The sequence below is a fragment of the Varanus komodoensis genome, unplaced genomic scaffold (genome assembly GCF_004798865.1).
Source record: "Varanus komodoensis strain SLA01 unplaced genomic scaffold, ASM479886v1 scaffold52, whole genome shotgun sequence".
In the NCBI taxonomy this organism is placed as follows: domain Eukaryota; kingdom Metazoa; phylum Chordata; class Lepidosauria; order Squamata; family Varanidae; genus Varanus; species Varanus komodoensis.
Genome location: NW_025336114.1, coordinates 3,147,784 through 3,174,622, shown reverse-complemented (window position 1 = coordinate 3,174,622; position 26,839 = coordinate 3,147,784). Strand labels below are relative to the sequence as shown.

The 26,839-nt window shown below is 40.9% G+C and overlaps 1 protein-coding gene across 3 annotated transcripts in view; it reads left to right on the top strand.

Annotated features, from left to right (window-relative positions):
• Positions 1-1,000: 1,000 nt before the first annotated feature.
• Positions 1,001-26,839, top strand: part of RBL1 (RB transcriptional corepressor like 1) — a 34,289-nt gene continuing 8,450 nt past the window's right edge. Inside the window, exons 1-18 of one of the 3 annotated variants that reach the window (XM_044447570.1) lie at positions 1,001-1,187; positions 4,616-4,749; positions 10,255-10,455; positions 10,871-10,935; positions 11,018-11,146; positions 11,256-11,416; positions 12,613-12,662; positions 13,388-13,574; positions 14,379-14,545; positions 15,417-15,529; positions 16,017-16,120; positions 18,192-18,329; positions 18,966-19,130; positions 19,326-19,458; positions 20,452-20,709; positions 21,692-21,837; positions 24,358-24,534; positions 25,760-25,831. In XM_044447570.1, the coding sequence (XP_044303505.1) occupies positions 1,026-1,187; positions 4,616-4,749; positions 10,255-10,455; positions 10,871-10,935; positions 11,018-11,146; positions 11,256-11,416; positions 12,613-12,662; positions 13,388-13,574; positions 14,379-14,545; positions 15,417-15,529; positions 16,017-16,120; positions 18,192-18,329; positions 18,966-19,130; positions 19,326-19,458; positions 20,452-20,709; positions 21,692-21,837; positions 24,358-24,534; positions 25,760-25,831 (2,562 nt within the window). In that variant the 5' untranslated portion in view covers positions 1,001-1,025. Of the gene's footprint in view, positions 1,188-4,615; positions 4,750-10,254; positions 10,456-10,870; positions 10,936-11,017; positions 11,147-11,255; positions 11,417-12,612; positions 12,663-13,387; positions 13,575-14,378; positions 14,546-15,416; positions 15,530-16,016; positions 16,121-18,191; positions 18,330-18,965; positions 19,131-19,325; positions 19,459-20,451; positions 20,710-21,646; positions 21,838-24,357; positions 24,535-25,759; positions 25,832-26,839 lie in introns of all 3 variants that reach the window. The other 2 variants (XM_044447569.1, XM_044447571.1) reach the window with 2 other exon arrangements.

Genomic DNA, 26,839 nt, shown 5'->3' with positions numbered 1-26,839 from the left:
CTGCTTTCATGAGGCTTAACCAAGCTATTAAGTCAGGGGTACAATCTATGCATATTTAGAAGGGGGCAGAGTTTGATTCCCCTGCTAGAATGGCTGAATGGCCAGAATTCCTCTGCTAGAATGGCTAGAATGTTTGGAAGTGTAGGATTTTTGTCTGACAACATGCACAGGATTGCTCCCAAGACTTTTAACGAGCTGAAGTTGCAGCTCCTTTTCAAGAAAAGGCTTGTGTTTAGAATAGAAACATGTACCAGTTGTATACATTTGTATTCTAACTAGACACAGCATTAAAATACACTTGAATCGTGTATCATAGTAAAAGACATAATAAATACTAAAACATAATAGAGCTATAAGATGTCCGGTTCGTATGAGGAAATTTAGCATACTTCTAGAGAACTGCTTGACCGTGGGAGAAGGATGTGTTTTCCCTTTTCTTCGTATAGTCTATTTACATATATATTGACATATACAATACGCATATCCGTCCGTACAACTTCCCACCTATGTAAATAGCCACGCGCGACGTGAGGTCTGGGCCATAGAAAAGGATCCAAAATATATTAGCTTTTTAAGATGTCAGTCTCTTCCCTATGTTGATCCAACAGACCACACAGTCACGCCTGGAATTAGTGTAGGATGCGTACTTTTTCTAAGGGGAAGGAGCTGCTGATCCACACGCTCTCGGACTGAGCAGTGGCTTTTTAAAAAGTTGCTAAACCGAACGAAGCCCCTCCTCTCCTACCTACAATCCATCGCACATATACGTAGAAGTGCTCTGCATAAATTTGCAAAAGGTGATTGGGCAGAATGATAAACCACTGCCGGGAGCGAAGGGAAAGACTGCGGTTACTTTTCTTACGTTCTAGCCCCACCGGCACCCTCTCACTGTTTGGGGCGTGGGTCGGGTCTCTCCCCGCCTACAGATGACGGGCAGTTTTGGCGCGCTCGGCGCAAAGAGTTGTGGGTACAGCCGAGGCTGTTTGCGAGGAGGGTGTTTTGGAGCCGGGGCCGAGGGCATCATCATGTCGACCGAAGACGATGACCCCGCTGGGGAGCCTGGAAACACTCCGTGCCCTGTCCGGGCCGCCATTGACCACCTCTGTCAGGAGCTGAACTTGGACGCTGGCAGCACCGCCGAGGCCCTTCGGGAGTTCAGTGCTCTTCGAGGCACCTACAGCTTGGAGGTGGGACGCCACCTCTCTGTCATGAGATGATGGGCGGCCGGGCAGGCCAGTAGCAGAGGCTTGTATTGCTGCCCTTCTGTGGCTTGTCGGGTCGAGGGCGATGCGATGTTGCATAATGAATGGGGCTTCTTCCCCCACACCTCAGGATCGCTCCTGTCGCCCGTCACGTGGAAGTGTGAAGGTTGTGCTTGAGCTGGGTCACTAGTAGGCTTTCTAGAGAAAGTTTTCAGTAGATCCAGGACATGTTCCAGATTAGGGCGAGCGAGGTGCCCTGTCTGCTCTCGCCTCCCACCCCAGCAGCGGTCTTACTTCAGGCTCCCTCACGTCTGCGGCCTTACCTAGCAGAAGTGAAAACAGCTCAACCAAGCAGCGAGAGGAGGGGAGCCACCTTCCTCATGTCTCAGCATAGAAATGTGGGGGGCTTCTGAGGCAGGGCTATTGCTCCTTGTTTTTCCGCTGCCATTCCATGCGGGCTAGCAACTTTCAAGGGGTTATTTACCAGGTTGGGTCATCACAGTTGCCTTCTAGTTATGCACTCCGTAACAGGTAGGAGGTTGGAAAAAGCTGCAACAGATTAAAATGACTTTGGATTTCCGTAACTCTGACCCACCGATTCTGCACCTTCTGAATCATGCAGACATATGATTTTTTTTTAACTTAACAGAAGTGTATACATATTTAGTAGGGAAAAATGTGAATGTTACGGGAAAATATGCTAATATAACACAGACACCATTTTATATATCTCTGAAGTTTCTTTAGCCTCAGCTTTGTTGGCACTCTTTTTTCTGCTCACTACCATACACTCAGCTAAGAATATAAGGCAAAATACTACATTCCAGCAAAAGTTACATAAATTATGGTTGATGTTTTTGTAGACTTTTCAGCAGGGGAATAATTCCAGTTCTGCCACTGATTGGACAAGTGGAACAGCTTAAAGAAAATGTATGCATTCCAAACTGATGGGTTTACTCAAGAGCAGTGGTGGCCAGGGAGCTGCTCAGCTCCCAACCTTTTACATTGCTGCCACTGCCACCACATAAACCACAGATGTGCACATGAGAGTAAGGGACAGGACCCAGCTTCCCCATTACATTGATGAAGCCTGTAACTGGCTGGCTCTTGCTGCTGTTAGTTAAGCCAGCCTGTATGCAAATGAACAGCTGGTGGCTGCAACGGGTACCCAGTAGGTAATGAGCACTATTCATGGGGCGCAGGGCAGATGTCAAGTCCTATTGGTCCTAGTGGCGTGTATAAGCCTCAAAAGATGCCCTGATACGCTGGATGCAGTGGCATGAGTATGTTTTTAGGTGAGCATTTACTTATCACTGACTTTAATCTCATAACATGAAATGCATAAGCTGCATGTCCATTTAGAGCAACTTGTATGTGCCTGGAGCTTGCCTTTTTCTGCTGCTGAGTGCTCAAAGGAATGTGCCAAGCATTAAAAAGCTTCGTAACCTACCTGTATAACCTAGTAGCTTGGCTTGTTCATTACTGAAGTAAACTGTTCTGGGTAAAAGGGACAGAATAAAGCTGTACTAACTAGATTTCACCTGCTTCATTAATTTCCTGCTGGACACTTTCTCATGGTTTTCTCTGTTAAGGAAATATCTACAGCAGGAAAGCCTCATCATGGCTGAAGAGGGCTATTGACCCACTCCGGTTAGCTTTCTACAATTATCTTCATGAATGTATCGCCACTTTTTGGTTAGGGTGACAAGCAAAAAGCCTCCCAAGTTTGCACTTGCAGGCATAGATGGGGATCAGTCTAGCTCCAAAACTGAGACAAAAGCTGTGTGGTTGAAAGTATGCTCCATCCCATTATCTCCTACAGAGTATTGAGCATTGGCTGAAACTTGAACTCTCAGCTTCTCTTTTTATAGGAAAAAAGCTGAAATAGAGCAATATGACATGATTTATTACTTTCTCACTATTGAATGTATTATAAATCTTGAAAGCCACTGTGGTGCGGTGGTTAATATTTTCAATTAGGAGCTGGAAGGCCCAGGTTCACATTCTCCTTCAGTCTGTAGTATGGTTGATCGTTACTTTCTTTCTGCCTAACCTACTTCACAGGGTTGTAGTGAGAATAAAATTAGATGGGAAATACCCGTGTATATTATATTGAATTCTTTGGTAGAAAGGCAGATGTATAATACACAAATATTGACTTGTAGCATTAAATACCATCTGGCAAATTCAATATTCCTGTTAGCTGCTTGTGGGATTTATTTAAAGTCTCTTCATAGTATTCATAAATGTTGTGGGGGAAAATAGAAGACTATAAACTACCTTGAAATGTTGTTGTTAGTGAATCAACTAGGAGAATTTTCTTGAGAGCTCTCTCAGTTCAAATTAAATTAAGCATTTGATACACATTTTGAGTGAAAATTAGCAAGACTAGAATGTGCAAGTTTCAGAATACACTACTGAACTCAAATATTAAGTCTGGTATATTTTTAATCAAGTATTGGAATACATGGTCAGTGTTCCAAGTACAAATTTGTGGCTTTATTGATTTCTTGCAAGTTGAATGCAAAGGATGGGAATCTTCTTGCTTAGATATTTGGTGGTTTCAAGAGATGACCTGGTTTAAAAATTCCTTGCAAATCAAATACATGTGTAGGGGACCAGTGAGTATTTAAAAATATCCCAAACTGTCTGTATAGATATATAAGGATGAAGGAATGTGTCATTTAATGAACCTAGGATATCGGCATTAGATTTTGCTATTGTGGCAGTTATTTATTATTCATTAGATTTTATACCCATCCTTTTTCTTATGAAGAAAAACTGAGAGCAGAGGTAGAGTTAATTCTTCCATGCCAGCACTCATGGCAATGGGTTAAAGGGATAACTTGTTGCTCACTGGCTTCATAGAAACTGCATAGCAAGCAGTGTTTGCCTTTCATTTAAAAGAGTTGCTGTTAAAGAATTCTAACCTAAGAGAATTCTCCCCATATATACTAGACTGCCATGGAACTCCTGTGCAGTGCCGAACATACTGACACATGCTCAGAGTTCAATTACAAGGACTGGCAAGCCTTATGTATTCAAAACGGACACATAAATGGACAGTATATCTCAGAACACATAGTAAGAGATCAGTGATGGCGCGCAACCTGTCTTTCGAAGAACCTTGCCCAGTGCTTGTGATTTTCCTCCTGAGATACTCTGGTTACTCTTAAAAAATAATGGTATATTTACGTTTTAAATAAATTAATAAAAGAATTTATAATTTAAAATATTAATGTTAAATTATTAAATTAGAATGAAATAGAGTATCATTAGAATATTTTTATCTGTCATGATACCAAGAGAATACTGATTATTTTCCAAAGCTTGTAATTCATATTTTCATATAAAGAGATTTTACTTAAAATTGAGCATTGTTGCTCTTGATAATTTGTTCGTTTGTTTTCTAGGGGGAAACAGTACATTGGTTGGCTTGTGCATTATATGTTGCTTGCCGTAAGAGTGTAATCCCCACTGTAGGAAGTGGCTTGATGGAAGGAAATTGTGTCTCACTTACCAGGATTCTGCGCTCAGCAAAGCTAAGGTATTGTTGATCTTTAACCAAGGAGTGAGTGTCCATGTCTGTCTATTTTTCTTATTTTGGAAAGATGAACTAATTGGTTGTATTTATTATTTTTGCCTAAGCAGTTCAGAATTAAAATTTTAAGCAGGCTATGAATTAACCATTTCTTGAGGTACTAAGCTAGTCTTAGATAGGAAATAGTACAAAGCTGAAGAAGTATTTTCAGATTTCATGGTTTCTCACTACAATTCCAGAAGAATAATGCTGCTTTTAGGGTACACTGTTTAGACAAAGCTAGTAAATTTCATGTATTTAGACCCCCAAAAATGGTTTCCATCTAAGTATGCATAGGATAGTATCCTAAATGTTTTTGAGCTAACTACTTCCTCTTTTTCATGAGCTTTAGAAATAAACACACGTATACTTACAAATACAAGACTCCTGCTAGATAAAGGATGTTGAAAAGTGGTATAGAGCCTTAGCTTTGTTTGTTTGTTTGTTTATTTGGTGAGCTTCTATGCCGCCCCATTCGCCGAAGCCTCGGGGCAGCGCTCAGCAATAAATAAATACATGTCAACCATATAAAAACAATATAATAACAATATAATTGGAGACATCCTGGCCAAAGATATAAAATCAATAAATCATGTTAACAATTATGTTAACAATTAACAATTATTAACGATTGTATTTTTATGTTTATTTTGGATGTTGTGAGCCACCCCGAGGCTTTGTTGCAATGGGGGCAGCACAGAAATGTTTTAAATAAAAAAATAAAATAAAAATGACGTTTAAATAAAAAGGTCTTGACCTGGCGCCGAAAAACAAATAATGACAGCGCCAGGCGGACCTCTCTGGGGAGCGCATTCCATAGATTGGGCGCCACCGCAGAGAAAGCCCTCTTCTGGGTGCTTAACCTCCTAATATCCTTCACGGAGGGTTCCCGCAGACGGGCCTCTCCTGCTGATCTCAAGGGGCGGGAGGGCATGTATGGATGTAAGCGCTCCTTCAGGTAACCAGGACCCAAGCCGTTAAGGGCTTTATAGGTAATAACCAACACCTTGAATTGGGCCCAGACGTCATTCGGGAGCCAGTGAAGCTGACAGAGGACTGGAGTTATGTGAACATTTTGCACCAATTGAAGTATCTGGACCGTCTTCAAGGGCAGCCCCACGTAGAGCGCATTGCAGAAGTCTAGTTGGGAAGTTACTAATGCGTGTGTCACTGTCGCCAGGCAGTCGTACTCCAGGTAGGGACGCAGCTGATGGATCAACCAAAGCTGAAAGAAAGCGCTCATCGCCACCGCTGTCACCTGAGCTTCAAGTGAAAGCTCTGGGTCGAGGAGCACTCCCAAGCTGCGGACCTTGTCCCTAAGAGGGAGTGCAACCCCATTCAGGACAAGGTCAAGGTCCCCTTCCCCGAAGCCTGATCCGCCTACCAACAGGACCTCCATCTTATCTGGATTGAGCTTCAGTTTATTGGTCCTCATCCAGCCCATTACCTTGGCCAGGCACCGATTCAGTACAGCCACTGCCTCACCTGGATTGGTAGAAAACGAGAGGTAGAGCTGGGTATCATCAGCATGACCTCTCCCAGCGGTTTCATGTAGATGTTAAATTGCAAAGGTGACAAAATGGATCCCTGCGGTACTCCATGGCATAACTGCCATGGCGCGGAGCCATAGTCCCCCAGCACCACCTTCTGGAATCGGCCATTGAGATAGGAGCAGAACCACTGCAAGGCAGTGCCTCCAACCCCCAATCCCGCTAGCCTATTCAGAAGGATACCGTGGTCAATGGTATTGAAATCTGCTGAGAGGTCCAGGAGAACCAACAGGGATGCACTCCCCCTGTCTTTCTCCCTGCACAGGTCATTGTACAGGGCGACCAAGGCAGATTCAGTACCGTACCCAGGTCTGAAGCTGGACTGAAATGGGTCCAGATAATCAGTTTCGTCCAAGAGTGCTTGGAGTTGTCTTGCCACCACCCTTCTTGCCCAAAAACAACACCTTGCCCAAAAACGGGATCTTGGCCACTGGTCTATAATTAGTGGCCATCTCTGGATCCAGGGACACCTTCCTCAGGACTGGTCGGACTACCGTCTCCTTTAAAGGGGCAGGTACCCGGCCGTCTCTTAAAGAGGCGTTAACCACTTCCAGGATCCAGGTCTCTATCCCATGCTTGGCGTTGTTAATTAGCCAAGATGGGCAAGGGTCCAATAGGCAGGTGGTGGGATGTACTCATCCAAGCACCTTGTCCACATCATCAGGCCGCAGTAACTTGTCCATCAATTTTGGACCAGACGGTGACATTGGTATCTCCCCAGAAGCCTCTGGGTCACTAGTGGAGTCCAGCTCGTGACGAATCTGAGTGATTTTCTCCCTAAAATGCTTGGCAAAGTCGTCACAGTGGGCCTTCGAGGGTGGTACTGGATCTTTCTAAGGGCCAAGGTGAACCAGCCCTTGTATCACCCGAAAAAGCTCTGCTGGATGGCATTGTGAGGAGGCAGTGGAAGCGGAGAAGAATTTCTTTTTCGCCGCCTTCACCACCACAGCATAGGCCCGATAATGGGCTCTTAAGTGTGTTTGGTCAGATTCATCCCGTGACTTCCTCCACCTACACTGTAGTCGTCTCCCAACCCACTTCATTGCCCGCAATTCAGGTGTATACCAAGGGGAAGAGTGGGCTCTGCCCAGCGGGAGAGGATGCTTGGGAGCGATCGTGTCAATAGCCCTGGTCATTTCCCCATTCCATAGTTTGACCAGAGCATTGACAGGAGCACCAGTCTTGTCAACCCGAAACTCCCCCAGGGCCTTCAGGAATCCATCTGGATTCATCCGGCTCCGGGGGTGGACCCACGCAATCGAGCCCACACCCTTACAGAGGGAAAGGCTGCTCTCGAGCACAAACCTCACGAGGAAGTGATCTGACCATGACAGGGGTGTTAGACACAAATTCCTCACCCACAGACCACCCTCATCCTGCCCCATGGAGAAAACCAGGTCCAGAGTGTGTCCACGTTCATGGGTCGGGCCTGACATGTTGAGACAGCGCCATGGAGGCCATGAAGTCCTGAGCCGCCCCGGTCAGACCGGTCTCGGCATGGAGATTGAAGTCCCCAGGACCGACATCCTGGGAGTCCTCAACACCAGGTCCGAGATGATCTCCATCAGCTCAGGCAGAGAGTCTGTTGGGCAGAAGGGTGCACGGTACACCAACAGAATTCTCAGTCTGTCTTGGTTGCCCAACACCAAGTAGAGGCACTCTAGCCCCGGCCTCAAGGGAACTGGAAGCCCTGTGAGGGAGATGGAGGCTCGGTAAACCAAAGCAACCCCCCCACCCCTCCCCTCCAGGCGTGGACGGTGCTGAACTAGATACCCGGGCGGGCACATTTGAGAGAGGGCAACATCCCCCCCCACCCAGGTCTCTGTTATGCAAGCCAGGTCGGCCCCCTCATCCACAATCAGGTCGTGGATGAGGGACGATTTGTTGTGGACCGACCTGGCATTAAGCAGCAGCACCGTCAGGCCTGGGGGGCGGCTGACAAAACTACCTGGCACCCTCTGGCTGGGGGTAGAACCAGAAGGAGGGACAGGTGTCAACCATCTGTCCCTCCTTCTACGTGGACATGTTAAACCCCCACCACTGTAACATCCATTGCCCACAACCACCCCAGTGGCAGCGCCCACGTGCTCCCCAGGTAACCCAACCGTCGACGTGACCAGGAACGACTCCATAAAAACAAGTTAAAATACAATAAAAACGTTAGAACAATATAAAACTCCCTGTCTACCCCCAGTATAAAATTCCACCCACCTCTAAAGTCCCTCGCCAGCCCAGCCCCCGCACAGCCTCGAACGGCCTCGAATGGCGGCGACCGCCCTTTGGCCGTCGCCCCTTCGGCCGCTGGCCCCGGCTGCGTCCGGCGAGTTAAGCCAGCGCCTGTCCCCGCACCCCGCCCCCAATCTGGCATTGCTTTCACCAACGCCGGCAGCGGGGGGTGCAGAGCAGGCGCGGGGAACTTGCCGGCCGGCAAGATGGCGGTGCCCTCCTCAGCAGTGGGGCGGCGGCCTCGGCATCCTCCGACCCCGGGATGGTCCAGCAGTGGCTGCAGGAACGGCGTCAGCTGCCTCCCGGAGCCCGGCAGAATGCCACGATGTGCTCAGCGGTGGCGGCAGCACGACGGCTGCGGCAGGTGTTCCGAGGGGGGAGGGGACCCAGCTCCAAATTCTGAGCTTTGCCCTCATTGCTGAAACAGCTGACAAAAACAGCAACTCCACTGAGTGATAATACAATGTCAATTCACTGTATTTTCAACTTCTGCTATGCAGTTAATTTAACAAAAGCATAGTCCTGAGTTTAATATACGCAGTTAGGCAAATATACAGCAATACCAAATAGGATTGCTCTGCTTCTGCTTGATCCATTGCAGTTGTGTGACCTATTGCTTGTACAATACAGCTTTGGTGCTTCTGAACTCTGAAAACCAGTGAAAATGCTCATTTCTGGATCAGGACTGGTCAGTAAAAACATAGAAACTTGGAAAATAAGCGAATCAGAAGGGGTCTCCCAGACTATCTAGTCTGACTCCTGGCTTCAGCCAGCTCCGCACATGTAATCCCCAACATGTGGCTGTCCAATCTTTCCTTGAAGATTGAGCAGTAGTGCACTTCTGTGAACTCTGCTGATCTACCCTATTATAGAAATAAGTATTTTCATGCATTTTTATTATGCTTCAGAAATGCCAATCTTTGTCATATGTGAGGGGGATTGTGCAAGCATATGGGCATACCAGGATACTACAATAATCATAATTGTTAAGCAAACATTGCCAAAATTACCCCCAAAACCATGATGCCCAGCAGGGAAGATAAATAAATAGTGCTATTATCTTCTTTCTTCTTTTCTGTTTTTTGTTGGTTTCATTCTCCTTAAGGAATTCAGTCTAATTTATTTACTGTTGCTTGTTAAGAATGATGAGTTGATGGGAAGGCAAGAGGGTATAATGTGTTGTCTACTGTTACTGTAAATGCTCTGAAAATGCATTAAAAGTTAGATACTATTTAAAATTATAAAGGGACACATTTTCAACAGATAATTTCTATTAATTATTTGAACTTCATTTACTTTTCTTACCAAATAATGCTGTAGTAGATAATTCAGTGCATATGAAAGAGCTAGCTTTAAATACATAGAATATGGAGTTTCCAGGTTTAGCTCTATAAAATATTTGGCCTGGCCAACTAACTGTTTTGCACAGTAGCCTATTTCATGGGATTGTCATAGGACTAGCTCCAGGGAATATGCATGTTGACCAGATGACTGCAACAATAAAATCATATCTTCATATTACTTCAGAGACAGCAGTCTCAAATGAAGTCAGTTCACATATTCAATTGTGAATCTTATTCGTTTATGCATGTATACATGGGTCCCAAATGAAATAAGAACTATAACATATATTGTATGTAGATAAAGCATTATAGAAATTATAAGGTAAGAGCATAATCCAATATCTTTTCCTTAGTTTAATTCAGTTTTTTAGCAAAATGAAAAAGTGGATGGACATGTCAAATCTGTCTCAGGAGTTTCGAGAGAGAGTGGAGAGGCTGGAGAGAAACTTTGAAGTATCCACAGTGATATTTAAGAAGTTTGCACCAATATTTTTAGATATATTTAAAAATCCTTATGAAGAACAACCAAAGCTACAAAGGAGCAGGAAACAAAGGTATCGTTACTTTGAGGTGATTCTGAGGTGTTTTGAAGTCTTTATTATAGGGTAAAACATATTTTTCTTAAACAAGTTGGCATCTTCTTATAATATTCCTCTGGTGCTGTATTAGTTTAGGTTCCCTAAATTGTTTCCTGGAGCCTAACTGAAACAATTTAATGGAAATATTTCATATTACAAAAATATTACAGAGACAATGGTGATAGCAGTGAACAGTTTCTTCAATGTGATAGATGGAAGTATTGCAATTGGAGGAATCTAGTCAAGTTCAAAATGTCTCCAGTAGTTTATAGAATTTGTTTCTTAAATTCAAGTGGCATTAAGACCCCAGCTACATCTCTTAAATTTGAAGTCAATTGAATGGTTTGCAGAATAATATTGTACAATTGAAACTTGTCTTTTCTTCCAACAGACAAGTGCCCTGTAGTGTTAAAGACCTATTTAATTTCTGTTGGACACTATTTGTTTACACAAAAGGTAAGTGATGGTTTAACTTTATTCTCTCTGTTTATTTTGAATTACTTACTGTGTAATTGACCAGATATAGTCTCTTCCAAAGGTAATTTCCGAATGATTGGAGACGATCTTGTGAACTCATACCATTTATTGCTCTGCTGCTTGGATCTGATTTTTGCACATGCATTGAAGTGTCCTTACAAAGAAGATCTACTGAATTCATCTTTCAAAGGTATCTGCTTGATTTTTCCTAATTAACATATAAATTTTTCATTTGGCTTTTGAAGTGTTTACTTTTAAGCTGTTCATCTTAAGCTGTTGGATACTTCCCTTTTTTATAGGTTTGCCAGAAGACTTCAACACAGCTGACTCTAGAACAACTGAACCACCTCCCTGCATCATAGCCTCTCTCTGTGAATTACATGATGGCCTTTTGGTAGAAGCCAAGGGTATAAAAGAACATTATTTTAAACCCTATATCTCAAAACTCTATGACAGGAAGGTACATACAAATAATCATACATCATTTATTCAGTAGTAGGCCTTAAACAACTCATGATTAGGAGAGTTAGTGTTCTGTTGGTATATGTTTGTTTGTTTGTTTGTTCATTTACAAAGCCTTAAGGCATTGCAGTGCAAATAGCTCAGTACTTGAATGTTTATGAAGAGGAATTGGTTCTGGTTCTTCATGCTTTGTGTGCAGTAAATATGGTTGTGGAAACCTTCCATCTAAGAAGAGCATCTTTAGAACATTCTAGCGCTACAAACTAGGCTTTTTGGATGATAAGATCCCCCCCACACACACACACACAATCCAGTGTACATGCCTGTATGCACCACAGTACTTTGATCATCAGAATGGTAATATTGTGAATATTACTTCCTTGGTTTTTTTCCCACATCCCAGTAAACCATTAATCTTGGGTTGATTAATGATGTGCACAAACAGCCTGCTCTCTTGAAGCAAGGTGATAAATTAGGAGTTAAACCTAATTTCCTCTTCCATCCAGATAGAGGACTTTTATTGTTATTACATTGCATTTATATCCTACCTTTTTTCCCTTTTGTAAGGAACTGAAGGTGGCTTACATAGCTCCATTTTATCATTCTGGTGAGGTTGGTTAGTGTTTAACTGTTCCAAAGTCACCCACTGAATTTCATGGCTGAGTGGAGACTAGAACTTGTATCTCCCAATTCCAACATTCTCATCACCACTCCATACTGGTTCTATGGTTGCAAACAAGGCAGAATTTGAAACCAACTCTTTTCTTCTTTGTTTAGATGACCTAATTTTATTACTTTTCCCTGCCTGGAGAATACACACGTCCATTGTGCAATTTTTGCCAACCTATTGTTCATATGTTCTAAGCATTGGCTCCAGCCAGCATTGCCAGTTGACAGGAATTCTAAGAATTGTAGTTCAAAACATCTGAAAGATTTCTAAAGACATTTAGTCAAGTCCACTGTTACATAATTTGGAAAGTACATTTTAACTAGCAAGTACAAGAATTATTGATGACAGATATTTTACTTGGTTCTGATAGTAAGTGGAGGAGATTTCTGATTTTTATTTTTTATTTTTATTTTTTGCTGTAGTTCTGAGTAGATAATACTTTTCTCTCAGGGTCATGTCAGAAATAAATCTGTTGGCTTGATTTTATTTTGGATGACTACTTTTCTAATTTTTGTCACTTACAGATTTTAAAAGGAGACTGCCTTCTGGATCTTAGTAACTTTATAGACAACAAGTAAGTGGTGCAACTAATAAAGGCATTCAGTTAATATCTAATGTTATCATCTCTGTAACAGCTAATGATAAAATAATTTTAAATGGCTTGTTTGTCATTTGATTTTTAGCAGTAATGGTCAGTAGCAATTACAGTAGTTTTGGAAACAAATGCACATTAGTTAAAAATGTATTTTCTGTTGTTTATGGAACTATACTGAGGAATACTATTCTGCAGGTTTGTACACAAAATCCTGAACAATATACAGTAGTTCTTCTGAACAACGCAGTGATGTGGATTTAGGAAGATGGCCAGTGCTGAAATTTCCAGATCTAGGAAATTAACTCCATTTTGGAACCAGTTTATATATGCAGGCAGTCAAGTACCAAGTCAAGTACTGAACATAATAGTAAATTTTCTGCTTATAATAATCACTTTTTGAGCTCTGTTGTTTAAATTGTATAACGCAGGAATAGACAGCATTTGTACTCCTCAGGAAATACAATTCTGGGTCCTTTTGGTCATGCTAGATTTTTATCAAGTTGTGGTAAAGGTTTTCATAAACTAGTGATTGATATTTTTTCTTCATTCCACTGCTATAATAGGTTTCATCTTTCATTATATAAAACTTAACTGGGAGCATAGGGAGAATATGAGAGTATGTATGTAACAATAAGTACAATATAAAGTCAAATTAGTTTGGTTTAGCTTAAAATTTATTTATAATAACATGTCTTGTTTTCCAGCAAAGCACTGAATAAAGAATATGAAGAATATGTTCTAACAGAAGGTGATTTTGATGAGAGGGTTTTCTTGGGGGCAGATGCAGAAGAAGAAATTGGAACTCCTCAGAAGTTTTCTACTGATGTGCCACCTGGGAAGGTGATGACAAGAGCCCATGTAGAGTGTAATCTTCAACAGCATTTTGAGAAGGTAATACAAGTTGCTCTCTTGTTTTAGAATAGTATGCTTGTAGTGGCGTCAGATAGCAAAAGCAATGAAGTATTTTTACTTCATTCAGTCATCATCTCTTGTTCCATATACAGTACATAAAAATCAATAGTAAAACTTTTTGACATATAGAATTCCTGGAATAATGCTGACAGAGGAACAACTCTGATACATTTTATTTAGTGCGTTAATGCAGATACAACATTTAATTCAAAATTATATTTTGAAATTATGTTAAAACTATCATTTTATCTATATCCTCTGTTTCTAACAAATAGATTCTTTCTTTGATAGATTCTGGGGCGTTTGAGGGCACTATTGTTGTCCTCTCCTTTTCATTGTGCATCATTATGTAAACATAGAAACAGAGCGAGTCAGAAGGGGCCTCCCGGGCCATCTAGTCTGATCCCCGGCTCCAGCTGGCTCCGCTCATGACATGTCCACCATGTACTGTATCATTATGAACTTTTTCAGAAAAGCTATATTTTTTACCTCAAGCAAAACAGTTGAGAATGGTTTTCACTGGGAAAAGTGTAAAGCAGTAAGGATTAAGATGTCCTCTGTACCAATGTTTTGTTGCAGTTTGTAGCCTGAATGCATGTATAATATATAAAAGATGTAACATCTAGTTTTACCCTGAATTATTAGTAATTTTTGAATTGCTGTCTGGATTTATTTATGGTGGTGATGGGATTGTATTTGGCACTTCTGATGTAAATGTTGATAGTATTTGTTCAGTTCATCTTGGGCCAAATAGCTGAAAAAAGTTTCACTTTGATTTTCCAGAAAAGGTCATTTGCACCTTCAACCCCCCTGACTGGCAGGAGATACCTCAGAGAGAAGGAACCAGTAGTTACTCCAGTGGCTTCTGCAACACAGAGTGTAAGCAGGTTACAGAGCATGGTAGCAGGAGTCAAAAAAGCACCAAGTGAACAACTTGTAGCTATTTTTGAGTAAGTGAGTACTGTACTTGGTTTAATTTAATTAAATTTAATTAAAACATTTCTACCCCGTCCTTTGCGAAGCCTCAAGACGGCTTACAAAAATAATAATATAAAATACAATTAAAACATTAAATAATAACATTCAATAATGTTGCTCAGAAATAATAATGATAACAATTCAAAACTAAAGAGAAAAATGGAAAGTGGAAAAATGCGACTGTATAAATATTATTAATCTATTAAAATTATTAATTTAATTATTAAAATGATGGGTAAATTAAAAGGTCTGTCCTTGTTACTGTTGAGATAAGTGGTTAGTCTTTTATTTTCTTTGGGAGAACATACAAAACTTTTTCCCACAACTTCACCGCACAATGCTGCAGTCAGTGCCACTGCATTTATACCTCTTGGTCTCGGGAAACCCAAATATACTGAGAGCAGGAGAATACATGGCTCCAATGATTTCATTACAGTGATTCTGTGGGGGGAACGATAAGCTGCAAGTGTATGATATCCAATACCTGGAATAATAACTTCAGGGACCACTTAAGAGTAGTATTCATTCACTGGCACCAAGCTGTAGCAAGAAAACTCACCAACTGAATGGGTTTGCAATTAAGACCTCTTCATGGTTGTGGACTGCATGAACAAATGGAGCTCTAGAAGATACTTTCGGAGTAGTTGGGCCTACTTGTAAATGTAGAGTTAAATTAATTGTGGGAAATGGCTGAAGGAAAGATAAAAACCTGGAAGTTTAATTTTTCTTTTTCTGTAAGCTTTTCAGAATATTTTGCTGTAAAAGTGCAGTAACACATTAATTGCCAAAAATCCTGGAAACATTTTGCACTTTTTAAGAATCTTTTTGTGTGTTCTGCTGTAGGTCTTGTATACGAAATCCTATGGAAACCATAATGAAAAGAGTGAAAGAAATAGGTGATATTTTTTGTCAGAAATATACTCAGTCAACTGATGATCAACCAGGATCTCATATAGGTAGGAATGGACCTACAATGTTAAAGCCAGTGTTCTTAAAAGGACAATTTCTAGCTTCTGTTGTATGTGGCACAAGTTAGGAATGCATGATGTAAACATTGTGATGTTAATATTTTTGTTCAGTAAAGCTACAATACATAAATATCTGTCTGCTGATTGCTGAAGTTTTGAACTAACATGAATTATCTTATTGCATTTATAACCCAATCCCATGTATGTATGTTGGGACATAAGTACCTATATTTAGTGGAACTTGCATGGAAGGAACTGTGTAGGATTGCACTAATGCACTCTTTACTCACAAGTAAGTTGTGTTGTTCAAAGGTGTGCATAGAATTACATGTTAATGTCTAAACCATTTTATGCATTGTTCATTAGTATAAAGTTACATACTTTGAGTCTTTTTGTAGGAAATATAATGTAATTATGGGTAAATTATGTGAAACTCTTAAACAACATCATCATTCCTACTTGTCTTAAATTGCAGATTTTGCTGTTAACCGGTTAAAATTGGCAGAAATTCTGTACTATAAAATTTTGGAGACCATAATGGTGCAAGAAATCCAAAGGCTGCATGGCAAAGACATGTCTGTAAGTACACAATCGCTACTCTGATTTTTTTATATTAGTAGTTCATGGTCATACCACAATCTGCTGGTGGTGTTGGTTTTTATAGTGAAAATACAGTGTCTGCACCTCCAACTTCTGGTTGTGTAGTCTGTTTGATTTCTGTATTGGTCATCTGTTGATGTTCATGTATACAGTCCTCTGATCAGTTGCTTGATCTAGGTATTTGCAATAAGCAGACTAGTGGCATCACAGAATTTGAGACATTCTTCTGCTTTGTTTCTGAATCCTATGCAGAATTCTCCTACATTTGTGCTCCAGTTACCCATATTATCAGCATGTCTTGTTTTAGTGTGTTATCACTTTTCTGTTGGATTCTTGCATAAAAGTTTATGATTTCCTCTTCTTAAGCACCTGTTGTTGGGACATTGCCTTGAATAATGGTTGTGTTGTTAGGTGTTCTGCAAATTCTGATCGTTCTTACTCGGTTACTCGTTCTTACTTACTCGTTCTTACTTACTCTGCTACAGCTTGCCTTAATGTTAGAGCAGTTCCTTCTGAGTTTGTCATTTCCAAAGTAAAACACTTTGTATTTGACTGACTGAAAATGTCCCCTTCCAGTTCGCTTTAGCTCTCAAACACCAAGCACCGTGATGTTTAACTTCCGTTCCTTGCTTTACAGTTTCTAGTTTGCCTAGATTAATATTTCTCATGTTCCAATTGTATTTGTTGTTCAGCGCTGGGTTTTTCTTTTGCCTTTGTGTTGTGTCAACCACAAGACTTCCTTTCATTTTTGATCTAGCTCCTCCAGTAGCAACAGAGTACTATTTATATTTGTCCTTTATTCTTCCCTAGTAGCCTTCTTATCTGAGGGTCTCATCTTCTGGCATTATCTCTTGTTCCATTTTGGGGTTTTATCATAGGGTTTTCAATTTAAATGTTCAGAAGTGGTTTACCATTGCATTTTTCTGCACAGCACTAAACACATTTAGCTTAAGAGTCACTGCTGTTGTGTCTGAAAGATCCTTTGCTAGCGTCTCCTTGCACTACCATTGCTGTCCAGTAGCCATCCTTCAGAAATTTCTCCACCCGCATCACCATTGCAAATATTCATTCTTTTCTGTTGATGTAATCTTTTCTCCTGGAGAGGGTAGATGTGTCTTAGTCTTTGGCCTCTGTGCTGACCACTCCACTTTGCATGTCCCTGCTAGGAGAATAGGCTAGTGAGAGTCTGGCCAACTGGCGGCATTGCTCTTGGCTTCTTTGACACTCTCAAACCCCCTCAACGTATTAAGGTGTGCATCCAAGAGGCGCACTGGTACTGTAGTGTTGTGATACTGTAAAAATCTCAACTGAAGCATCTGTAGTCTCTGCTACAGTTCCATTTGTGCTAAGCCAAATAGGGAGATGCCACTTTTATTTCTACTCTGTCTGGTAAACTCGGGTTATTTTCTAACTCACTGACAAAGCTATCAGAACATAGATTTCAGTAGATTTAGGAGTTGTGGGTGAAGGCTGACAAGATGCCACGTGATAATAAAAAGCTCATCATCGTTGAATTATACCATGTGGAAAGAAGAGTAGAACATTTACTTGAAAGATTATTTTATTTTATTTTATTTTATTTTAAGCAGCACTTTCAGGATTCATTTGACTCATGTTGAAGGTTAAAACAATGAAATTTGTCTGTGAAAACTTTAGTTTTATGTTCTGAACTAAAATAGTACATCTTCTGTCATCTATAAGTCTACTATTACAAATATGGCCCATACTAATTGTGGGCTAATGCATGTTGCTGCAAATTTAGAAATGCTTGCTACACCAGGGACTTTACTATAAGAAACTTCTGCTTTGAAACAGAACATTCAACAGAGCTTCTTTAAAAATAACTTGTTAAAAATCAGAAGAACAGGGTTTTTAATGCATGTGCTATGTTAAGCTCTCTCTGAGCTCTAGGGTCATTTCCAGAGTAAATTGCCAGAGCTCTGAAGCATTGAAGGTGGCTTCCACATAGAAAGAAGCTTAAAAAGTACACTGGCTTCAAGTTTGGTGTGCAGCTGTGGATTATAACAATTCTGTCTGATTTTCCTTCAAGGCCCTTTTAGAGCAAGATATTTTCCATTGCTCCCTGCTTGCATGTTGTTTGGAGATTGTGCTTTTTGCATATAGTTCATCACGAACTTTCCCCTGGATCATAGAAGTTCTTAACCTTGGGCCATTCTATTTCTATAAGGTAAGCAAAAGCAAAACATTGATTGCATGTATCTAAAGTTGTCAAAGGGTTAGTTTACAAACTGTACAAGAGCAAGTGATGTTCTGCCACCAGTGAACACTCAGTAGGAGACCATGGCACATCTCCAGCCCTATACTTAAAACATCCTAGCAGAGTCTATGGGTGACCCAAGTTTTTTGTACTTAGTACCAGAGAATATTGGTCATGATGTCTATCTTATGAAACTAATGCCGAGCTTGTCATTAGCAGTACTTTGAACCCAGCAACTAAAGCTATTTGAATAATTTAGTTTTCATAGTGCTGTACAGCATGGAAATATCAACCAGCATCTGGGAAGAACTAGAAAATACCATTAAAATGACATAACTGAACTAGATTACAGTTGGCTTGCATTTTGCAAATCTCCTACTATTTAATGCAACTTGTATTCTGAAAGTAATGGCAGTCACACTGCCTTTGGATAGGTAAAATTTACCCTGAAAGAGCACAGGTGGGCATAAAAGCTGCAAGAGGTAACAGGATTGAACAAAATTTTGCTTCAATAAGCAATCATTAGTCTGAAGGAGAGAAAAGAATTGTGTTAGATATAGATTTGCATTGTGTTTGTACTTGACCAAGCTGCTTTTTCCATTCGAGGTGATTGAAGTATTGATTCGATCAGAAGAAGGACTCTCCAGAGATATGGTAAAACATCTAAACAGCATTGAGGAACAGATTCTTGAAAGTCTAGCATGGACAGAAGATTCTGCATTGTGGGATGCCCTTCATGCATCAGAAACCATGATTCCTACCTGTGAAGAAGTATGTTGACAGGCAAATAACTAAACTGGAACACATGGGAGTTATTTTCATACAGAAGTTATTTTTACTTAGAATCAAGGAATTGTCTGCAAATAGTTTAATAAGGGACACTAAGCCTTAAGTATTTTTAAAGTATAGCAAGTAGCAAGACAATGCTATTCTTGCCTTTGAAACTGTCACTTTTTTCTTCTTCAGGTAATATTTCCATGTAATTTTGAAACAGGGAATGGAAAAGGCCTAGGATATCTTCCCATGATGCCAGGATCTCCTATAGTGCACCCTCGAGTCAAAGAAGTTCGGACAGATATTGGGGGGAGTCTTAGACGGGGTAAGTTAATTCTAATTGCTTCAATCAGTGTCAGAAGGAACTGATATTGTTAGGTGTCTGTCTGGTCATGGTGATTAAAATTGATTATCTGATTTTTTTATTTTTTTTGAAGAATTGGTTATCTGGGCTTTAGCTAGAAGGAAAATATCTCAGTATTTTTCTTTCTAAAAACCACACAATGGTTTCAAAGGTATTCTGGTACTTCAGTTTGACTTCTACTTTGGATGATACTTTTAGCATGTAGGTACTATCCATAGAAAATTTCCAAAGTGTCCTAGAAGGGATGTAGACTGAGAGGAAGAAACTGGAAAGTAATAAAAACAAGTTTACAAGCAATGTACACCACTCAGAGCCCTAAATTGGGCTATAGGTTATGGTATATACATTTAATAAATAAGCTTTAAATTAATTTTCACAGTAAATTATAAATAATTACAATAATAATTTAAACTTATTTTACAACTCTAAGCCAAGTTATAAAGCAATGAAAATATAAGTAGAAGAAAAGCACTATTTTAAAGAGGTGCCTCACTGAGAATGGATGAGTCTGCCTGAGGATGAGAGTATTCTTTATTTCATGTCAGCAATATCATCAGTTCAGATATGCTTATCTCTAGATAAGTGTTTCTGGCCCTCCCCAAGAAAAAGAACCTTCAAATAATATTAAGGTTCAACAGCCTGATGTGAATACTCCACCTATATTCTTTGCAGATAGCTGTGCTGTGCTGCAGTCTTTCCTGTAGATATCAGGTTTGGTGGTAAATGAAAAGGTCATTTCCAAAGTAAATGTGACTGTTAGGTAGACTTTGGAAGGTATTTTGTATACATATAGGAACATACACATAGGAACTTTCTATTGATGACTATAAGCCTAACATGTTATTTGAAAATTATGGGACTGTAGCTGTGTATAAGTACGACTGTTTTATTACTCAATATTAATGACTATGACTTTCTACATTTTGCAGTTATGCTTTCTCTCCTGTATTTTAGATGTGCAACAGCTGTCGCCAATCTCTGTTCATGATCGTTACAGTTCTCCTATGGCAGGAAGTGCTAAGAGAAGGCTATTTGGAGATGAAAGCCCAAAAGAAAAATCCACAGAGAAAAATCTCACTGAAGGGACTAGGCTGAAAATTGCCCCAGGGTCTTGCTTTGTTGATGAACATTTGTCTGTTTTGCCTGAGCAGACAGTTCTTACCATGGCAACAGCTGCAGCAACAGGACAAAAAATGGTAGTCCCATTGCATAGTAAGTAAGTTTGTATGATAAGGATGTAGTTCATAATACAGTTTTAAGTTTGGAGCTAGGAAGCAGGAGAGGTGTTTCTTCAATTTTCTGCTTTAGGTACCAAAATAATAGGCTTTGGGGGATTATGAAGAGAAGCACCTTTAGATGCACAAAAACATCTTTGGCCAAAAATAGGTAGGAGTTTTATTTCACTGTTACATCTTACTGTGCACAATGTACCTTGCCCCCGTTCAGCTAAAAAGGTACTAAATAGAGGAGTGGTCATCTCCAGGCATATTTGACTGGGACCAGGGTGATGGGGTGGAAGGAGAACCAAGTCTTGGTCTAACACTTGGTGAGATGTAATGGTGCCAGAGGCAAGAGCAGAGCCAGGAGGAAGCTAGGGCCAGATACCAGCCAAAGCATGACAAAACCAGAGGCAAAGGCCAAGTCAGGAAGAAGTAAGAATCAAGACAGGAGTAAGGACATGGTAGGACTGGGATCAGCTACCAAGTCGTGAGCACAATGCAGCCACCATGAAGACTCATGTTGTGACAAAGCAGAGCAGCACTGGAAAGCCTTTGACTGAGCCTCCCATGGCTCCCATCTGGTCTACATGATTATTTATTTATTTATTAAAACATTTTTATGCCGCCCCATTCGCCGAAGCCTCGGGGCGGCTCACATCATTTTTATGCCGCCCCATTATATTGGTGCTAAGCCTAGCCTGCAAGCAATTGCAAGGTAAACGAGGCTGGCTTTATTGGGCTCTGCAGTGCTTTGCAGATTCTCACAAGAACTATATTCATTAGTTGGGATAACAGCATGCATATTAATAATGTTAGATAAATGAAGAGTGTTATGTCTTTAATGTCTGTTTTTAGAAGCTTTGAACTTGTAATTAACCTGTGTAACTGTACTGTCAATAGATATATTTTACACTGTGAATATACCTTAGGTATTGCAAATGATACTGGGGGGATCACTTTGATACCCATTACAGTCAACTTATCTGAAGAACCTAAAGTGGACAGCCATGGACAAGTCCCCCTCACTGCTCAAGCTTTAACCAGTGTGTCACCAAGTCAACCTCATATCAGCACAAGGAAACCAAAGAAAACTGGATCCCTGGCACTATTTTTCAGAAAGGTAGGAAATATTTCTAGCAAAAGCTTTTTGTTTGGCCACTGCTGAAAAACTGCTTTATTAGAATAAACCAATGCACTGTACTTAGGAGGATTTAAGGTTAAAAATGGTGCAAAATGACATGCACTTGGTAGACATGTCATGAGCGGAGCTGGCTGGAGCCGGGGGTCACACTAGATGGCCTGGGAGGCCCCTTCTGACTTGTTCTGTCTCTGTGTTTCTAAAATAGATTTGCTTGAAATGGCATTGCATCGACTTAGATCTAAAGATCCACTTGGATGAGTAGAAGCACTGACCTCTGAGGGATAGCTGACTGGAGCTAAAGAGGATTGTGTTAAGGATCAACATTCCCACTGGATGATGATGAAAATGTTTCCCATCATCCAAATGGAGGCATGGTCAAGGGGTGTTTGGTCTTCCCACATGTGGTCCTTCCTGAGGACCACGTGTGTTGCTGGTTTAAGATCTATACAGTTGTCTTTTTCTGCTGCCTGCAGCAGTAAAGAAGTAACAATCTGTATGAGGAAATTAGGGGTAGATTTGGCAATTTGGGTGTCAGAGGTCACAGTTTAGATTTTGAGTGAGTGAACTTTGCATTATGGATTGTAGGAAACATGGGGAAAGAAGGAGCAGAGTCCATCTAGACATTTCAAATGGGCAGGCCTCTCCATAGAATTGCTTAAGATATGGTTGCATCATACAGCTCGGCTGTAGAAACTAGATCGTGTGTGTGTGTGTGTTCTGGATAGAAGCTAAAAGAAAGTAAGTTGCTGCATCTCAACAAGGATATTGGAGGGCTAGAAAGGGGTAATCAAAGTGCTCACAGATGTGAAAGCTAATCCTGTATGAGAAAAGGTGTTTGGGGCTTTTTAGCTTAGAGAAAAGAAGATGGCTAATAGGGTACATAGTAAAGGTTTGTAAAATTCTGCATGGTGTTGAGAGAGCTGATAGAAAGACTTTTTTTCTCCCTGTCTTATAGTACTAGAATTCAGGGTTATCCAGTGGAAGAGTTAGGACAGATGAAAGAAAGAACATTTTCATATGGAACATAGCTAAGCTATTGATTTATTACCACAAGATGATGAAATAGCCACTAACTTGGAGAGCATTAGAAGAGGATTAGATGAACTTATAGAGGATAACTTATAGAGGATAAGCCTGTGTCAGTGCCTGTGAGTCATGATGACTGTACATTGCCTCCAGTACTGGAGACACTAGTCATCTGAATTTCAGTTGCAAGTCCTACCACTTCCTGGTTGTGGATTCTTTATAAAACTGTCTGCTTGGCCACTCCAAGCAACAGTACTGGACTACATAGGCCTTTATTCTGCTCAACAAGACTTTTTAATGTTAGGCAGTTCTTTCTCACTTGTGGGTGCATTTGTGCATGTTACTGGCTAGCTGTACCTTCTAGAGCAGCTTTTCTGAGAATGAAAGAAATCAACCCTCATCACTGTAGTATGAAAGAGTAGGTGTTTACTCCTGTCCTAATGAATTATTTGGATCCAGCTACTGTTTCTTGAAACTCAACATTAAGAAAACTAAGATCATGGCATCTGGTCCTCTCACTTTCTGGCAAATAGATGGGGAAGAAATGGAGGTAGTGACAGATCTTATTTTCCTGGGCTCTAAGATTACTGCAGATGGGGACTGCAGCCAAGAAATTAAAAGACACTTGCTCCTGGGGAGGAAAGCTATGGCAAATCTAGGCAGCATACTAAAAAGCAGAGACATCACCCTGCCAACAAAATTGCGTATAGTCAAGGCTATGGTTTTCCCAGTTGCAATGTATGGCTGTGAAAGCTGGACCATAAGGAAGGCTGAGCGCTGAAGGACTGAGGCCTTTGAATTGTGGTGCTGGAGGAGACTCCTGTGAGTCCCTTGGACCGCAAGGCGATCAAACCGGTCAAGTCCTAGAGGAGATCAACCCTGACTGCTCTTGAGAAGGCCAGATACTGAAGATGAAACTCAAATACTTTGGCCACCTAATGAGAAGGAAGGACTCCCTAAAGAAGAGCCTAATGCTGGGAACAATAGATGGCAAAAGAGGAAGGGGACAGCAGAGGATGAGGTGGCTAGATGGAGTCACTGAAGCAGTTGGTGTGAGCTCAAGTGGACTCCGGGGGATGGTGGAGGACAGGAAGGCTAGAGGAATGTTGTCCATGGGGTCGAGATGGGTCGGACACGACGTCGCGACTAACAACAACTGTTTCAAATATCCGTATAAAATATGTACTGCCCAACAATTTGAAGTATTGCATTTGTCAATTAAGAATTGGTTCTGGATTAGTAGCCCATATCTTTTAATGATGCAGAAGTATTTTATAAGAATTACTGAAGCACACATCTAGAAGGATGTCATTAATTGTAATTTTCACATACATTTCCTAGTGAAATGAGCTCGTAATAAGGATTTGATACATCTCAGTGTTTACCACTCTGTGTCCTTGATTATCATTATTATTATGAAACTTCCCAAAAACCTGTTAGCTTGCATTAGTGTTGTTTGGTGTTTCATCACAGGTGTATCATCTGGCAAGTGTGCGTTTGCGTGATTTATGCTTAAAATTGGATGTTTCCAGTGATTTGCGGAGGAAGATATGGACTTGTTTTGAATTTACTTTAGTTCATTGTACAGATCTAATGAAAGACAGACACTTGGATCAGCTGCTCCTCTGTGCTTTTTACATCATGGCAAAGGTACTGTATCATGCAATCAGAGTCAATCTCAGCAGGAGGTCAGCCTTGAAATCCTACCACGGATTATCTAAGGGGTAAACAGTAAACACCCAGGTCATACCATGCACAGACAACTAATCTGTCGTTATTTGTTTTTCGGCGCCAGGCTAAGACCTTTTTATTTAAAACTTATTTTAAGTGTTAATTTATTGGTTATTTGTAGGATTTTAAATCTTTTAAGCCGAGATGCACTGGGTTTTAATATTTTTATTGTATAATTTTGTTCTTGTTGTGAGCCGCCCCAAGGCTTTGTTGCAATGGGGGCGGCATAAAAATGTTTTAAATAAATAAATAATAATCCTGAAAATTAATAAAAATAAGGCATAACTGACTGCTTAACCCAGGTCAAAAATGATCCAGGTATGGAAGGTACAATTGCTTATCTCTTTTTCTTACATAGCTCTTCCCCAGGGTTCCTAACTGGTACTCATTAAGGGTCTTGAGAGCTCTGGCAGGGTTTGTGACCAATCCAATCCTGTAACTACCAGGGCAGTTACGATTCTTGACCAGCAGAAGGGAGCCCTTGAGCTACCTGGTCCTGTCAACAGATAACAGAGTAGTTGAAGAGGTGGGAACAAAACAAACCAAGACTTGGGATAATAACAGCAACAACCAACAGCTTGCTCAGTTGTTTGGAGGCCAAATCACGGGCTAACTCTGGGCAAGGCAAGAATCCATGGGTTAATAAAACCATAGGCTGTGTACAAACGAGTTTGCTCTGTAATGCTCGGTTAGTCAATTGCTATAAGCTGAAACAAGCTAGCAGTATATTACAGAAGACTGTCAATGCAGCAGTGCATATATAATATTTTGTGTATTTCTTGTATATATTAAATTGTAAACAATAAGCACACAATGCAGCCATTACTTATTGAATTGTATATACTAACAAGTGGAATATGCTGTGTGTTTCTGCATACTGCATGTTTGTGAGACAACACCTCTTCACTTAAGTGGTTCTCTCCAAATGGAAGCTGCTGCCCTTGGCTCCTGCTGCTGCTACATTCATGTGCCACTTTTCTTCCTCTTGCAAGGTGGCTTACAAGGTTCGCTTCCTTTTCATTCTGTGCTTACAACAGCCCTGAAACTCACTTGCTCATAAAGAAGCTCTTGACTGAGCTCTTTGGATTCAAACGTGTATGGGAATGGTTTTCTTGCATTAACATTTTCACTACTTTTTGTTCAGGTGTCTAAAGAGGAGAGAGCTTTTCAAGACATTATGAAAAATTATAGAAACCAACCACAAGCACATAGCCATGTAAGTATTTGTTTTTTTTTTCAAAAAGATATAAGTATAAATTAATTATTCATAGTCTCTCTGCAGGCTCTGTGTTGCATTTTGGAAAACTTCTATAGATGAGAATTTTGGCAGGAACCTTCTCCTGCCATACTAGTGGAGGAGACCTTAGCAGGTTCCTGCTTATTATTTCTTTCTTAGTAAAAAGTTGGATTGTTGAAGAGAATATTTCATAGTTGAGAGTATTTTCACAGGAACCCTTCCCTCACGCTGGCATTGGGAGGAGTTCCCACCTGTTCCCTTGGTTCTTCTTTGACCACCTTCTCTGGTATCTTGGGAAGTCCCTCCCTTCTCTTTCTTCATGAGCTGGAGTACAGTGGTACCTTGGCTCACAAAGTTAATCCATTCCAGGACTCTGGTCGTGACCCAAATCGGTTGTGAGCCAAGTCAAATTTCCCCATAAGGGTCAATGTAAATAAGGTTAATCCATTCTGCAACTATTTTTTTTACTCAAAAATTTGAAGCAAAGTGACAAAGAACAACAAAGATCACAGCCATCCCCCCCCCAGCAATTGTGTGGGGGGTGGGGGGAGACGGGCACGATCGCGGGTACACTGGGGGGGAGGCGCGCATGGGTGCACTCGGGCAGGGAACATGGGCGCAGTCACGGCCATCTCCCCCCCAGGAAAACCGCAGCCATCTCCCCCACCCCCTGCATGACCTCAGTCGCGCCCGTGCAGGGAAGGCAGGCACACACGCGATCGTCACCTGATGCAGAGTTCGCAACCTGCGATAACATTTTTATGAAATTTCTGTTCACAACCCAATTTGGTCGTGAACTGAGGTGTTCATGAGCCGAGGTATCACTGCATTTTACCATTTATTTATTTAGTATTTATTATATTTACATCCTGCCTTTTTCCTACTGAGGAAGTCAAGGCAGTTTACATAATCCTCCTCCTCCAAATTTTATCCTCACAACAACCCTGTGAGGTAGGTTAGGCTGAGAGTCTGTTACTAGTCCAAAGT